The 16,827-nt window shown below is 46.3% G+C and overlaps 1 protein-coding gene across 2 annotated transcripts in view; it reads left to right on the top strand.

Moving 5' to 3' along the window:
- The window catches only part of NEK10 (NIMA related kinase 10), a 1,348,206-nt gene that overhangs the window by 764,530 nt on the left and 566,849 nt on the right, over positions 1-16,827 (top strand). For both annotated transcript variants that reach the window (XM_085630543.1, XM_085630544.1), the window contains exon 23: positions 2,945-3,020. In XM_085630543.1, coding sequence (XP_085486669.1) covers positions 2,945-3,020 — 76 coding nt within the window. The remainder of the gene's footprint in view (positions 1-2,944; positions 3,021-16,827) is intronic.

Below are 16,827 nucleotides of genomic sequence, written 5' to 3'. Positions count from 1 at the left end.
GGTGAATTAAGCACAAAGGAGTGGAACTTTAAAAATGAGTGAGTCTGTAGGCCTCACTCCGGTGACACAGGGTTACAAGAATTGGCAAAGCCAATACTCTAAACAAAAATAGTGGTGTGCCGTAGGACGGGGGTACCTCATGGGCTGCCGCAAGTGAAGGGGAGAAGGTGAGAGCAGCAGACTCGGGGCCTCCTATGAGCAGGTCGCGGCATCTGGGGACCACCCGCTTGCAACCGGCCCTCCGTGGGCTATGATCGACACAAAACGTGGAGTCCCGCAGAAAAAGTACAATGGAAAGTACATTGAGAGGGTGGCAGGAAGAAAGACAACAAGGACAACGGGTGGGGGGTGGGAACAAAAGGAATGCTAACAAAGTGAGGGGGCAGCTGCATGGTGAACACGGACAACGGGAGGGTGTTGGGAACAAAGGGAATGCTGACAAAGGGAGGCTGCGGGAGCATGGTGAACACAGACAATGGGAGGGGGTGCGAACAAAGGGATTGTGCACAACAGGAGGGGGTGCAGGAGCATGTTGAATACAGGCAAAGGGAGGGGGCAGGAACAAAGAGAATGCAGACAACGGGAGGGACGGGAGCATGGTGAACACAGACAACGGGAGGGGGCGGAAGCAAAGTAAAACACAACAGGAAATTAAAAAACAAGTCGAGGCAAAAGAAAAAGTAGTGCGGGTACCAAAACATATGGCCCATATTGAAAGGAATGAAGGATGCGAGCAGAGACAGGTAGCGAAGTAGGATTTAAATACACACCATTAGGCTTGTGAAAAGTGCACCTTGTTCATTTGCGACAGTCTCTGCTTGCATCCTTCATTGTTTTACTTACCTGACAGGAGCTGGTAAGGAATACAGGGTAGCACCACTGATACACTGGGTAATACACCATAGAATGTTGTCATTATGTGTGCAGGTTTTTGCCATACATTGGCCATATTGAAAGGATCCATACAGCAGGGGCAAACGCCAGAGCGAAAAAAAAACAACTCTATCCACGAACCAAAACTATGGCATTTAGAAAGGCAGACTAAATAACCAATCACAAGCGGTGGGCGTGTGGTGGGTGTCTTCTAACTTCCCAGAGACATTACAGCATGCCTCGCAGAGAAGCGCATGCACTCTGCCTCTAGGCTCGACTAAAAAGTACCTGATGCTGCCACCACCCGCTTGTGCTACTTAACTCCTGGTGAAGGCAGTAGCCTTTCACCGCTACAAGGGTAGCACTTTGGGGGTCCCTCACGGTCCCGGTGAGACAGGCATATGTCATAGCAAACACGAATGACCTGTGTTTGTCTATGACAACAAGAATCCGCACTAGGGTTTCTGACATCAGTACAGTTGGGCATTTTGGGCATGGGTGCACGACTATCACCATGCAGAAGGCTTTTCCGCCCTAGTACACTTGTAGTAGAAATTTCCATCTTCTCAGACAGCCAAACACACAGGTGGCAGGAAACCAGAAGACAGATCTGCCTCCAAGTCACCCCGAACCATTATGACGTCAGCAATTGCATCATCCTTTCTCCCACTCTGGAGCTTTCAATGTTGTTGCCTTCCTGGAGGGCACCTCTGTGCTTGGAATTATGGGCTTGATTATGATTAGGGCTCCCGGTTCTATGGTATTTATATTTTTGTCATTTCCGTTTGTATTTATCCATATGCATTCTTTGCTAATTTTACCTGTATTTATCCATATTTATTTTAGGTATTGTGAAAAAATGAAGATGAAGTGTGTATATTTCTGCATTTATTTAACCAGTTGATGTGCACTTGTGCCTGAACGCCTGACAGGTTTCAATGATAAATACACACTCAGATGGTAAAATATGCACTTGTAAGAAAATATGTACATTTTAGTATCAAGGTTGTGCAAATCTACTGCTGTTTAAGGTTCTTTACTAAAACCCTATACTTTTGTAATCCCCTTGCCTGTCAAACCGACACAGCTGGTAGTCATGAATGACAGCATATAGAATTACTCAAATACTACCCAATTTCCGTTTTTATCCACATTTAAAAATAAATACAGACAGGAAAATAAATGGTTTTGTGTCTGTATTTATCTGTAAAAATCAGTAAAAACGGAAAACAGGGAGCCTTAATTATGATGACGGTGAACCTGCCACCAACAGGCTATCAGTGGCTGGCTCACCGCTATCATGCAGCCAATTTCCACCCGCCATATTATAATGGCGGGTGCAAACTCCAACCGCCATGCATCCTATGGGCTCCTTGAGCCTGCCGGTGCTGTGGAGGCCCTCGTATTTCCATAAATGGTGGCGGTACCTACCAGGCATCGCCGTTGGGATTACCATGGTCCATCCCCGCCAGCCTTTCCATGGCGGTTCACCTGCCTTGGAAAGGCTGGCTGGGATGGATTTTGGGGGCCCGTAGCAGGCCCCCCTTTCACCCAGGTACTTTAGTTTTGGGGTTGGAGGGCACCACATTTCTGTGCACCATGTGGCAGGCACCGCATGGTGCTTGCCACGTAGTGCAGGGAAATGTAAAAAGTGCATTTTTTACATTGCGGTGCTGCAGCCAGCAGCACCCGCCACAATGGAATGTATGGCGAGTGCGGCCGCATCGTAATACACCCCTTGGGACCGCCGCCTTGTAGGCAGGCGGTCCCACTCACCGAGACGATGGCGGAGGGACTGAAGTCCGTCCGCCATCGTAATCAGCCCCTATTTCGTCTTCCCACTTCTTGTTTTAAATGACACAAAATAATCATGTCATCCACACATTACTTTGCACAATTCATCGGGGAATATGTTACTGGAGCAGCCACTTCACAGAAAAGCGAGCCGCTTCTTTCGTAGCATTTTTGCACTGCCTAATTATTGCTTTGTAACACATTTCCAGAGACGTGCATGATTCAAAATCAAGGCCATGCGACTAATTTGTAAATCTTTTTTTCCGTTGATCTCTAGCTGACTTTGGTCTTGCGAAGCAGAAGCAAGAAAACAGCAAGCTGACATCTGTCGTGGGGACGATCCTCTACTCCTGGTAAGTGAGAGTTACTCCCCTTTTTCCTGGATATTCTCCCTTATATCATAGTTTATTGGGAGGGAGAGGGTGGGGGGAGCAGACCACAAACCAAAGAAATTGTCTGTAAAAGGCCGCTTTATTGAAACAGGTGCACATAACATAAACCATCCCTGGAAAAACGCCTTACAAAAGTAAAAACCTCACTAATACATCCACATACCTGACCCCTGACCCTGCCCTGCCCTGCCCCTAAGATTTCCTTGAACCTACCCCCCACCCCAACATTAAAATATTACACGCTAATACACAGCATTACAATAAAATATAACCCCCTTTAATTCTACACTTCACTTAACCAAACTCCCCTGCCTGCCTCTTTACAACAGTAAATCCACCAACATGCCTAACTAAACTTAAAATAACCTGCCTACCCTTTCCCTGTCGATAAACCCAACTTCAACAATCTGCCAACCTTGGCAAACTTTGAATAACCCCCGCACTGCACCTGTTACAAGCGACAATACATAGCTATCCCCTGCTCACCTGTCCCAATATAAGCCAGTCAACAAAAAAGACCAAAGGAAAAAAATTATACACCCAAAAAAGATCAAAATAAAGGGAGGGAGGGAGGGAAAAAACTACTACACGCTAAGGCTCCCACCCACCAGGTCACCAAACCTAAAAAGGTGGCTGGGAGCAGGAGCCCAAAGCCTTTATAATTGGGCTCCGTTTGGGCTACAAAAGAAGTAGCCCAAATGCAAAATGGAGGGCTTGAAGACCGCCCCCCGCCCCTTGTCTTGCTTAGACACCATCGATATACACCGCGCCTGCACATTAGATGTCTTTGAATCTTGCAGGTGTTTCTACAATGGTGCTCTACCGGCACCCGTCGTATAGCAGCACCCTAACAAACTAAATAACATTTTAGAAACTGCGGATACGCGTATGAACTGTGTATAGGAAATAAGCACTTTACAATACGTTGAGCCTAATCCTGAATATTTTGATAAAGTGAGTACTCACATCTCAAAGGCACTCACGTGCTAGTGAGGTCATTCATAAATTACAGATAAAGTGCAGCGGTATTGTGTGGGTAGCACTAATCTTTGACATGTGAGTTTCCCGTGCCCTTTACATTTGTATTAGAGCAATGAGTTTACTAAAGGGCTTCAAGTAACATTCTCAGGCTGAGTCACCCACTGATGCAATGTGTGGCCTGAGGCTTCCCCATTTATGTTATAAACATTGCACAACACAAAAGCTGAAGGTAGCCAATGACACTTGTCTAGCAATTTTAGGACGGTGTGGTAGGTCAATCACCCTTGGAATGGGTTTCTTTATACCTATTTTGTTTTATTCCGAATTTGATCCTGGAATCTTTCCTGTATTTGACATTTGCGAAGCTAGTGAACATTGTGTTTCTGGCCATCTGCAGCATTTAGCTTGAGTGCTGGTCCCAATTTGCTGCATCCACGCTGAAAGCACTACAGAGAGCTTAGCTGCAGAGTAAGCACATTGAAGTAGGGGCAGTGTATTTTAGGACGCCACAGCCAGTGCACGAGTGAAAATCCACGACTCCCGGACTGTGCTGGTGTCTCCATGTTCACAGTTATCCAAAAGGGTGTTCCTCAGGCATGAAGGAAGGCTGGGGGGGGGGGGGGGCTCTGCAGTTTAGTGTAGAAGGAAGGATGTCAAATTTGGGCTTCTTTGTTTACCAAAGAAAAAGCCATAACTTACTGGGTAGAGGCATGGACAAGCCTTGTAATCAGCCCTACCCAAGATGGTGGTCTGTCCGTAGGTTGGTATTCTAGGGTTCCAATCCAAGACGCAGTAGCTTCATTTTCCAGTGATGTCAGATCTTATTTGAACCATATTTAAGGAGGCAATGGTTAGTGGAGGATGCATTGGTTCCCTTATTGTTCAGTGCATTCTTCACCCGAGTCCTACTAATTGTTCTTGATTTTTACTGTTAGTAATAGGTTGTTTTCTGAATTCTACGCATGGAATGCTTGCCTGACTCTTTTCTCCTTATTGATGTCAAGGGAGTTTGGTGCCTTGCTGGTAACTTCAGTAATATTCTCCATCTTCTGTTACGAGTTACAAGATAGGCAAAACAGGTTTTTCCCCTTTTTGGAAAGGCGCACTCAAAAAGTCACGCAGATGACTGCTGTGACGGCAGTCTTACATCGCCGTCAAACTAGTACGCAGGGGAGTTAGGTTCTAGGCATCATTGTATTCATTGCTTTGTTTAAGAAGTGATGCTGCAGATGGTTGGACATGGCAGTCTGATGTAGGTTCCTAGCCTCAGAGCCATGCGTAAGGACATTGCCAATGGAAGAGACCAGAGCAGCGTTCACTCCCACGTCAGAAAGAGGTGGGGGACAGTTCTGTAAGGGAGAAGAGCCTGAGGAGAGTGCATAGCAGAGAATGATCAAGGGTCTTCAGACATGTCAGATCTTAAAAGTCTACTACACAACTTCACTCAATGGTCCCTTACAGACCTGTTCCATCAATCTATCGCATTCCAGCATTCCTGACATAAATAGAATAACCCTGAACCCTAGCCGCAGCACCAAATTACAAACTTACTGGTTGCCCAAGTAGTCTTGCTGACTCCAGCATCGACAATCAAGCCCTGAGTGACGCTCTTGGTCCACACGCTTAACTTGCAGATGTCTCTTTAGAGTCCTTATCTTTAAGTAGCCTCTTGCAACCAGCCGTCGCCGCTGCAGGTAAGAGAGGTGGGGCAGATTTCGAGTGACGACCACGAGAGAAAATTAAATAAATAACAAATTTTCCCTTGTGGCTGTCTCTCGAAATCCACCCCATCAGTCCCCACTCCCCCACCTCTCTTACCTGCAGCGGCCGTGGCTGCTTGCAACTCAATCCTAGGGGCCCTTTTGAATTTGCTCTCATTAGACAGGCCGCTGCCTGTCACATTGACACCCCAGATCTCCTTACCTGGGTTCTTGTAGGACAGAACATTGAGAGGTCGTAGCTTTCTGGTCACATAGAATGCCAGGGTGACACTAAAACAACTATTCGGGGGAGTATGTGCAGGGCATGAAGGGCCCACAAAGGGCTGATACTGCCTTTCTCACAGTGTAAAAGGCAGGCCCCTACAGTCTGTGCTCAAACTTTGATATGTTTACTTTAAGATCCCTTGATTTTGCTATATTGATATCCATGTTATGTTATGTTATATGTTATGCTATGTTATACAGATTTGTAGAGCGTGCTATCACCAAGGAGGGTATTCTGGTGCTGAGCAGGTGTAAGTCCAGACGCACATCCTTAGCCCTGCATCGGAGCTATCAGGTCTCTGTGCAAAGGAAGCATTTGGTTTCCTTTGCAGTGGTAATGGTGCTTGAACCACTCCTGACAGTCGTCTTACTTCCTCATCGACCCCACAGCCCAAGACCTGAATATCATTTGCATCTCTAGATATCTTCACTCGTGAAGGTATGAAAAAGAGGCCTGAAGGACTTTGAAGTCTGATCCCTGGTCTGTTTGGGAGGTACCGGGTGAAGTAGGTGAGATTCGCAGAGGTGTTGTAAATATGGCATGCTGAACTGGTAACTGGTTGCTGCACATAAGCTGGTGGTGTGGGAATAGATATGTTAGTACATGTGGATGCCTATACTTTTTCAGGATAGGTCTGCGCCATGCAATAATGTGAGTGGGATTAGCCAGGTTTTTAATGCGCTCTGGAACTCAAGGTTGTTGTCAATTAATCCTTTTGCAGGAGGAATGGAGTTTCATATCTTAGCCATTGGACTGAGGACCTTCTGCCAGTGATAGATTTTATGACAAGACAGGTGGCTAGTATTGGGTACCACTTCCTTTATTTACCACTCTCCAGCACCTAAAGAACTTTTGGAACATTAGAACCCAACATGAACCCACAATGGCAATACAACACCCCTTCACTTCTCCTGCATTTAATGTTCCTGCTCTGCTTCTGGTTGCCGCTCTGCAGGTGATAAGCACTCTTATCCTTTCAGTTTGTTTATGATATGGTTGAAGGGGAGGGATTATCAGGAGTGGTACAGCCTAGATAGAGCACAGTATCCGAGTTGGCGATAGGTACACGGTTTATGCTGAAGGAAGTGTGGTCTCTTGTCAAGAATGACTCGATGTATGATGTACATTGCTTAAAAGGTAACATATCTAGCCAAAGGCGGCAGCTCTAATGATTGAAGGGCTGGTCAAGTGTGAGTCTAGATACGCAGATTAAGGACTTCCATAATAGATTCTCTGCAGTTAGTAGAGAAGGTGGAGGAAGACTCTCAGGTACATCCAGGCTGCATAGTCTAGAATGGGAAATACTATGGCAAGCGATGGCGGTTGTACTCATTGAGGATATCCAGGTAGGGGACATTTCATTGCATTGTTTTAAAAGATGCTTTGGTAACTTGACTAACTTGTACCACAAGGGAAAGATTAAATCTCTCCCAATCCCTTACTTGGTTCGAAGGTTGAGGTGCTGGGCCACATCAATCAATCAATCAATCAATCAATAATAAACGTTATTAGTTTTTTTTTTCCAAACCATCAAATTATACAAAATCCACAATTTGCACAGTCTTAAAAAATGTACAAGAAAAGGATAAAATCCATGTAATTAGTATCATAAATATACTAGACATCAAAGAATGAGAACGATAAAACAATCAAACTTCCGATTAAAAAGTTCACATCATGTTAAAATATTAAGAAACTTGATCTAAAATACAAAACACAATTCACCTTTTTTTCCTGGACATAACTTCCACAGTAACCTTTGATTCCATAATTGTGATGGCAGGGTTTAGTATATCTAGCATATGGCCCGCGTAAACAACCTGGGTTACAAACTTCTTTCGCCTGATCCAGACAAAAAATAAAAATCGACTTACTGCAAAAACTACTTGATCAGATGTATCACTCTTCAGAATTCTATGTGCAACCCAATATTGTCTAACTCATAGATTTAAGAAAATTGGTCGTATCCACCTCCTGCAGATCTGGTGATATTTGGTACAGAAAAACAAAATGTGTTCCTCGGATTCTTGTGCTAGACCCCATGAAGGACATAATTCTGATGTTAGGTCAACCATCTGGTTGTTAAGAATCTATAACAAATAAGCTACCCAGCTGAAACCTAGCAAAAAAACTTTTGGTGAGTGGTGGAGAAATCACATCCAAATAGGATTCAAACCCAGGGCAGAGCTTAAAGCTTAAGGTCTGTGTTGTTAAGTGACTATTGGTCGTTCTCACTGCATAATGCTCTGCCACGTACGCCCAGTACTTCTCCTTTACTCTAGGCAATTCATCTTTGCCTACCCCCTTTGGATGATCCCACAAGTTAGGCATTTCCAATAGTCTGCACCAATTTGCAATCTGTTGGAATCACAGTAATTGGTTTGCACCACTAATCATCAGGATCTCCCGTAGTGAATTGCAGCAATCAATTAGCTGGGGCATTGTCCACAAGCGCAACCAGTACATTAGGGGTTTAAGCGAGGTCACTCCCCAATTCTCTTCATCCCTAAGTCAAGGAATATTGGGGTGGTAACAGGTGCTGAAATAAGTGACCCGACAAAGATGTTTTCACATACCATCAATTTATGGGTTTTAGTGTAACCCCATATCTCAGCTCCATACAATGCGCCACTTTGAGCTTTTGCATGGTAGACCTCTAATGCTGGGGTCAGTGGCCGAATTTGTAACTGTCTGAAGAACCTCAATATTGATTTTGACCTATGGCATAGGGAAACGTAACTTTTGTCTAATTGTTGCTTCCATCCAAGTGAGTCAGTTAACCTTATCCCCAGGTAGTCAATGCTTTTTACCCTCTCAAGTGGTTAGTCTGCGATCCTGACCATTTGTGTTTTTCCTTTCCCCTTCCCAAAGACCTTAAATTTTGTTTTTGCAACATTGAGTTCCAAACCCCTTTCCTTGCAGAAAACCAAAAACGCATCTACTAAATTTTGTAGGCCATTGGTGTTGTGGAGATGAGTAGGGGATCATCTGCAAAGAGCAGGATTGGCACTTTCTTACCATTCAAGGTGGAAGAATCATTCCTGCAGTCCATAAGCCTATTGCCCACTTCGTTAAAGAACAGGGAAAACAAAGTGGGAGCGAGTATGCACTCCTGACGCACCCCATGCTGTATTGAAATCTTTTCTGTTAGTTTACCATTTTTCCCCCATTGTCCCTGGGCATAAGTGTCTTTGTGCAATCTTGCTATCTGGTTTACCAGATTAGTTGGAGCACCTGAATCTAGCATAACTCTCCAGAACATTTCGCGGGGCACAAGATCAAATGCAGCCCTCAGATCAACGAGTGCTACATATAATTTTTGTTTCTTTAACAACACGTCTTTCCACGTGAGTAAAGTGAGTCTGAAGGCCTGGTCACATGTACGTATCTTGGATCGAAAGCCCGCTTTATAGTAAGACAAGATCGCATTGTCATCTATCCATGCTTGGAGTTTATCTAGGACGTGCCTCGCAAAAATCTTTTGCAAATTATCGATCAAGCTGATCAGTCTATAGTTGGAGGGGAATGAGGCATTGCCCTTTTTATTTATAGTAATTATCTCCGCCCCTTTCCAGGTTGTTGGAATATACCCTCCTGCTAATATACAATTTGACAAAAGATATATGTAAGGAGCCCATACCATAGGTTCAGATTTTTATAAATCGCCTAGTATCCCGTCAGGCCCAGGGGCTTATCCTGCTTTCAGTCTGTTTATTGCTGATAAAGGGGATACATCCTGAACAACGACTCCGGATCAATGAGTTCCGGAGTCACGCAAGCCGAACAACGACTTAGCCTTAACCACGCACATGCGTGGTTAAGGCTAAGTCGATCTAGTGTTCATGCAGGGCAGAGTTGAGAGGAGCATCGGACATGAACAGGACAGGTAAGAGGGGTTCGGAGGTGGGGGGGTTTGTGTTAGGTTTTTGGGGGTGGGGGTTCGTGTTAGTTTTTAGGGGGTGGGGGTTTGTGTTAGTTTTTAGGGGGTGCCAGGGGTTCGTGTTAGTTTCTATTGGGTGGGGGAGTTAGAGTTAGTTTTTAGGGTGCTTGTGTTAGTTTTTAGGGGTGGGGGTTCATGTTAGTTTTTAGGGGATGGTAGAGGTTTGTGTTAGTTTTTAGGGGGTGGGAAGGGTTTGTGTTAGTTTTTAGGGGTGGGGGAGTTCGTGTTAGTTTTTAGCGGGTGGGGGTTCGTGTTAGTTTTTAGGGGGTGCGAGGGGTTCGTGTTAGTTTTTATTGGGTGGGGGAGTTAGAGTTAGTTTTTAGGGTGCTTGTGTTAGTTTTTAGGGGGTGGGGGTTCATGTTAGTTTTTTAGGGGATGGGAGAGGTTTGTGTTAGTTTTTAGGGGGTGGGTGGGGTTTGTGTTAGTTTTTAGGGGTGGGGGAGTTCGTGTTAGTTTTTAGGGGTGGCGGTTGTGTTGGTTTTTAGGGTGTGGGGGGTTTGTGTTAGTTTTTAGGGGGTGGGAGAGGTTTGTGTTAGTTTTTAGGGGGTGTGGGGTTAGTGATAGTTTTTAGGGGGTGGGAGGAGTTCGGGTTAGTTTTTAGACAGTTGGGGGGATCGGCGTATTAAAGACATGCATGGTAAAAAAAAAGGCATGTATTAAAGACATGCATGGTAAAAAAAAATGCATGTATTAAAGACATGCATGGTAAAAAAAATGCATGCCTTTACCACGAAAATTTGTGGTTAAATAATGGGTGATAAAATAAATCGTGGTTAAGACACGGTCGTTGTAGAGACCACGTTTTTAGGGTAGTTGTTGTTGAGGAACTCGTTGTTCCAACATACAACCCTGATACAGTGTCATCCAGGCTAAAGACCAACTCAGTGCTGATGGTGTTCAGAGAAGAAGGAATGTTTGGTGTATTAAAGTTAGCACTAGTGGTGGCTACGCAGCTAATATCCTCATTCCTGGCGTATAGTATAGAGACGTGGTCAACCCACACCTCCTGCTGGATCTGGTAGCTAAGAGTCGTAATACTTTCCAAGCTTCCATGTGCAATGATGTGCCAAAATGAGTTGTTATCATTGCACCTTGCTGCTGATAGTAAATCTTGCCAGTTTCTATTGGCAAAATCTCGCTTGGCACTAGCAAGCGCAGCCTTATATCTGCGTCATGCTAGAGCTATCCCAGGTTGGTCATGCTCAGTAACTGCAAACTTTAGGGACCCTTTTGCTGATTTGCACTCTAAGTTGTACCATTTATTATTTGTTCCGCCAACAGGCTTCTTACGAGCCACATGTTTGGAAAAAAACACTTGCAGGGACTCGTACAAAATCCATATTAATTGATAGTGATGATGTTGCCCATAAAAAATGGGCACTATCTGGGCCAGACAGAAAATACACAAATAGCTCATAGATCTTTGAATGCAAATCCCTATTGGCGAGAACCATAGGCCAGGTTACTCCTCTACGGTTGTTAGCTATAAGAGGCTCCTGTGTATGGTTAGGTGGTTTCCTTTCAAGAGCGGCACCCTCCATATTTAAAAGCAGGGGATTATGATCGCTATCAGACCTCTGGAAGATCACCATATCCTCAGTTATGCTAGGTATTCGAGGTTGCAAAGTGGTGATAAGACCTGCAGCAGAGACTTACAGCTGCCATCTATGGAAGTTTAGACCAATGTGTTAAAAGAAGTTTTGCAGCCTGGGCAGACATCCTCGTTATTGCCATTCAACAAAGCCTTGACTGACACTTTAATGGGCACCTGACCTTAGCTATGTTCCTGTCCATAAAGCACAGGCATGTAGTCCAGTATCAAAGGCTAGCACCAGATGCCAGAAAGCCTGTTGGTTCAGGCTCCCACCACCAAGGTTTAATTCCTCATGACTCCTCCAGACAGAGAATCGAAGAGAATTGAAGCATTAACCTCTTCAGTGCCCATGACGAGATAGTCTCGTCATGGAGCACGGTCGCGCTGTGCCCATGACGAGACTATCTCGTCATGAACCCCACCCACTAATAAAACGCCCGGCACAGGAGGGGGAAAGGGCGTGGCACAGAAGGGGTTAAGGAAGCAGATGTTTTCATCGCCCAGCCTAGGCCTCTGGTCAGTCAATGCAAGCTGTTTGCTGGGGAAATATTCCCAGACTTTTTGGCACCTGGTTCGTGAGATCTTGCCAGCATTCCCTGAGGAATTTCAAGCCATCCAGAATGGTGAGGATGCTGTCAAATATATAATCCATTCTGGGTTGGACACAACGGAGTGTTCGGGCAGAGCAGTTGGCACAAGCGTGGTGCTTCAGCGAAACACATGGATGAGATCCACAGACTTCTCTGGGGATGTGCAAGCCTCCCTGATGGACATGCCACTAGATGGATTTGGCCTGTTTGGCAAGAATGCTGATTCTGCATTGGAAAACTTCAAGGAAAGTCAGTGTAAGCACGTTCATTAGGCCTTTCTACCCCTGTGAGACAGTACCCTCAACAGCTTTCCTACTTTCAAGGCTACTCCAAAGGTTTGCTGTACTGGCAGTGTCAAGCCAAACCCCCTACAGGTATGCCAACCTTTTCACAGTCAGGGCGAGGATCAAGCAGACAACGTCCAGGCCACTAAGAGCACTGAACTTCCCAGCCCCCACCCCTGCGGCATCAGCCTCCAAGCCCCTTTAGTTTGCCCTCAGCTGCATACGACTATCCTGTTGGAAGCAGGATTTTTTGCCAAGGGTGGCAAAATGTAACTTCCGACAGGTGGGTTCTTCATATCATTCAACAGGTTTAGGAAGCTGGCCCTAAATATACTATACCAAAGTAAGGTATAGTGTGTACAGAGTCCAGTGAGTCCCAAGAGGTAAAGCAGAGGCTTGAGGTAAGTACTATCATCTCTCTTTGTGGTAGTGTGGGTGAGCAGTTAGGCTTATCCAGAGGGTGTGTTAAGCATTTATTGTATTCACTCAATCAAGACTGATGCACACACACAGAGACTGAATCCAGACCAATTTGGTAAGTATAAAAAAGGTATACTTGTATTTCACTTCTAATGCCAAGCAGGACTTGGTACAGATAGGTAAAATATACCTACAATGCAGGATTTCACAATGCAATACAGTTATGATTAAATTTTGCAATAGTTACAGGTTGGTAATGATTCACAAAGCAGTTTGAATTACACAGTAATTACTTTTAGAATACCTTTTAGTTACATATAGAGTAATTTGAGTTCTGGGGTTGGTATGCTTAGATACCACACCTAAGCATCTTATAATACACTGTAAGTAAGATTTTTTTTATATTTTGCAGTTTTATTTCTCTTTTCTCCATACAAAAATCAGTTCAACACAAAACATTTTAGGCTCCAAATCTCTTAACATGGGTTCCTATTAGAGAAAAAGTGTTAGCGGTTTCTTAGGTAAGTACACAACTTATGAGTGGAAGATTTGGGGGTTAGGACCAAGGTTCCCCAAGGTCTAAATTGGCACTCGAATTGCATCACCAGCGGCACTGGAGCGGCTGAGTGCAGAGGGCAGGGGCTCAATGTTAGCCAGTGGGGCTACGGGGGTCTTCTGTTAGGGACTGTTGAAGAGCGGGGCACTCGGGTGTGGGAGCAAAGCTCCTGGGGTCAAGGTCAGCGGCACGGGGCGGCCATGTGCGGGGTGCCAAAAAGACGTCAGGGACCCTGTGCTCAGGGAGACTTCCTGCAGGTGAACACAGGCTGGAGAGGTAAGTTGGGATCTTGGGGAATGCCTGGACAACATTGGTTGGGCCACCCTAGGCCGAGTGGTATCGGGTGCAGGGGTGTCTTCTGGCAACGGACTTTCTTACCAGCTCTGGTCGCGGTTGGGGGGACCCTTCAGGTTGAGGCTGCGGGCGTGGTCTTGAAGCTTGAGGGAGGTTGGCATCACAAGATACCAGGTCAGGATCACTGGGGAGACCTCTCCTGGTGTTGGGCCACTCGAACTCTGGGCATCAGGTGCAGAGTGGTGCATAACCGCGGAGTTCCCCGAATCCGGATTCGGGTCTTGACATCTGTGTTTGAGCCAGTGGGAGGGGGCATGAGCTTCTCCCTAATTGAATGAGTCCCCTCATCTCCAAGATGGAGGTGACTGAGATGTGTGCTTCACCTCGCCTCCTCCACCTGAGGGCTGGGGTTGGCAAAGGTGGGCACCTCTCTTCCAAGCTTGGTTTTCCTGCTGATTCTGCCGCCCAGTGGGGGGCAAAACCAGTGGGAGCCAGTTCCTGCGGGCAGCAAAAGGCAGGGACAGCTCACAAAGGCAGCAGGCCTTTGTAGCTTCCCCTTCCTGGACCCAGCACATCCTGGGGGGAGGAGGCATTACCCCTCTGCCCTCTGTTTATGGACCCAGAGAGCGAAGGTCCTCTACCCAGGAACCCAGAAACCTGTCTGGGGGTGGCAAATAGCAGACAGCCATTCAGGAACCACACCAGGGCTGGTTGATTTTCAGCGTGCATCTCAAAGATGCCCTATGAGTGCCTTTTACTTTAAATCCCACACTGGCATTATTGTGGTTTTAATGTGCTGAGAAGTTTGCTATCAAACTTCCCGGTTTTTAGTAAAGTCATTAGCTGTGGAGTTCATAATGACCAACTCCCAGACCATATACTCTTTATGGTTTTACTACACTTACAATGTCTAAGAATGAACTTAGGCACTGTAGGGGTACAAGGCTCATGCCACTGTACCCTCACCTGAGGCTAGTGCTTCCTGCTATGGAGGTGACTTATCTCGGCCTCAGGCAGTGAGTTGCAGGCATGGAACACAGGGATGTGTGCCATGATGACTCTTCACTTTTCTCTGCACCAAAACACGCAGCCTGCAATGGCAGTGTGTGTGTGTAGGAAAGTAGGATCTACTTTCATAGTCACCCCCACTTTTTGCTGCTGGTGTCATTCCGTTTTTCTGATTAGTCTGACTGGGATCCTGCTAATCAGGACCCCAGTCACTGTGCTCTCTCCCTAAATTGGTATTGGTAAGTACTTTTGATACCTTCCTAATTGGCTACTGGTGTACTCTTCTAAGTCCCTAGTATATGGTACTAAGTTACCCAGGGCATAGATACACCAGGGGTCTCCTATGGCAGCAGCATGTATTGTGCCACCCTGACAGACCACTCAAACCGTGAGTACAGGCCTGCCATTGCAGCCTGAGTGAGCTTATACTAGCACCACTCACAACAGATATAAGTTTCCTTAAATCTGAAGTCACTGCACATAAAACCTATAAGTCACCCCTAAGGTAGGCCTTTCAATCCTGAAGGCAGGGTGCTTGGTTATAAGTGTGTGGGTGCCCTGCATGAGTCGATTCTCCCGGCTTTGCAAGTGCGGTCAGCCATTTTAGACATATAGTGGACATCATGTCAATTACGAGATGTCTAACTATATACTGGCTGCACCAAAACCGGTCATGTTTGGTATCAAACATATTGGAATCCTACCCCAACACCGCTTTCAGTGTTAGATGTGGGATCCCATGTACGGGGGGGGCACCCCTAGGGAGTTCCCCTGTATTCCTAGTACCTGCCATTCAGGGTCTAACGGCCAGCTAGTGCTGCTGCCGACCATAGACATGATTCTGCCTTCATGCTGCTGAGACAGGCTGGAGCAGGAAAAGGTAGAACAATAGGTTTCATGTCACAGGGAGGTGTAACCACCTCCCAGAGAGGACTTAGTGTATTTGGCTGGGGTGGGGCTCTTACCAGCACCACCAGACTGCTTTGAAGGGCTCATTTGGTGCCCTCCTTGCATATTCCATTTGAAACCAGTTCAGGGAGCTGTTGGCTCCCGCTGTGGTGCGAAACTGGACAAAGGACATGGGAGTATCCTCCCCTCTGTCCAGCCCCTTCTCTGGGAGGGATCCCTGAATTGTGCCAACCCTTTCCCTAGGATACTTAAGGGCTTACCTCTGGTGGCTCGTCAGATTCATCATGGGACAAGATTTCGATCTGAAACCACTTCATCTTCAACAGTCTGGGCACTTTGGACTTCGTTGGACTTCGATTTGGGAACCGAGACTGCATCGGGGAAGACTCCTGCTGCTCCTGGTCTCGTCATCCTTCTAGTCTTCTGCGTTGTCTGTGTCTGTGCACCATACAGGTTCTTCTCCAGGCCTGTGGGCATCCAAGACACCCAAAGGAATCTCCCTTGGAGTGAAGGAGTCACTCCCCTGCATTTACAGGCACCGCAACCAAGCTGACCGGTCTGCTGCATCTGATGGCCCACGGACTCCGAAAGGCCCAGCAAGACAGGTGGGGATCTGCAACTCCCTTGAGGCCTGCAGTGTCTTCTCAGCAAGTTTGAAGTCAGTATCCCTCATCGGAACCACTGGAGCAGTACCCCTGTGCACTGCATAGACTTGCCGTTATCCAAGGCTTGTTGGTTTTTTTTTCCAGAGATCTTCGGACTCCAAGAAGCTCCAGCATCTCTTGCTACCAAGATCTTCATCCTCACTGCATCCTCTGCACTGTTAGGTGAGCTGCTGCGATTCCTTTGCCTTCGGTCCGTGGGTTCTCTTGAGGGTCTTCTTTGGCTCCAGTGCGCTCCCCTGTTTGCTCAGGTCTGCTCTAGCTTACTTGTAAAGGGTGAGTCCCTTGGATATTGCTGGTCCTGACACTGCACCTTCTTCACTTTCCTTCTGCCATGGTTTGTTGGTGCTCCCGCCAGACACTCACCCCCTGGCTCTCGACCTCTGACGTGGGATAGCCCATTATCGGCTCCGGGTCTTCCACAGAATCGCCTGGTCCGCACAGCTGCAGTGACAAGGGCACTGTATTTTATTTATTTATTTATTTGTGCGATTTTTAAAGCGCTACAATTACCCATGGGTGTCTCGGCGCTAGGAGCTATAAC

Source organism: Triturus cristatus, chromosome 10 (assembly GCF_964204655.1).
Source record: "Triturus cristatus chromosome 10, aTriCri1.1, whole genome shotgun sequence".
Classification (NCBI taxonomy): domain Eukaryota; kingdom Metazoa; phylum Chordata; class Amphibia; order Caudata; family Salamandridae; genus Triturus; species Triturus cristatus.
Note: the sequence above shows the minus strand (reverse complement) of the source record. Positions and strands in the feature narration are given on the sequence as shown.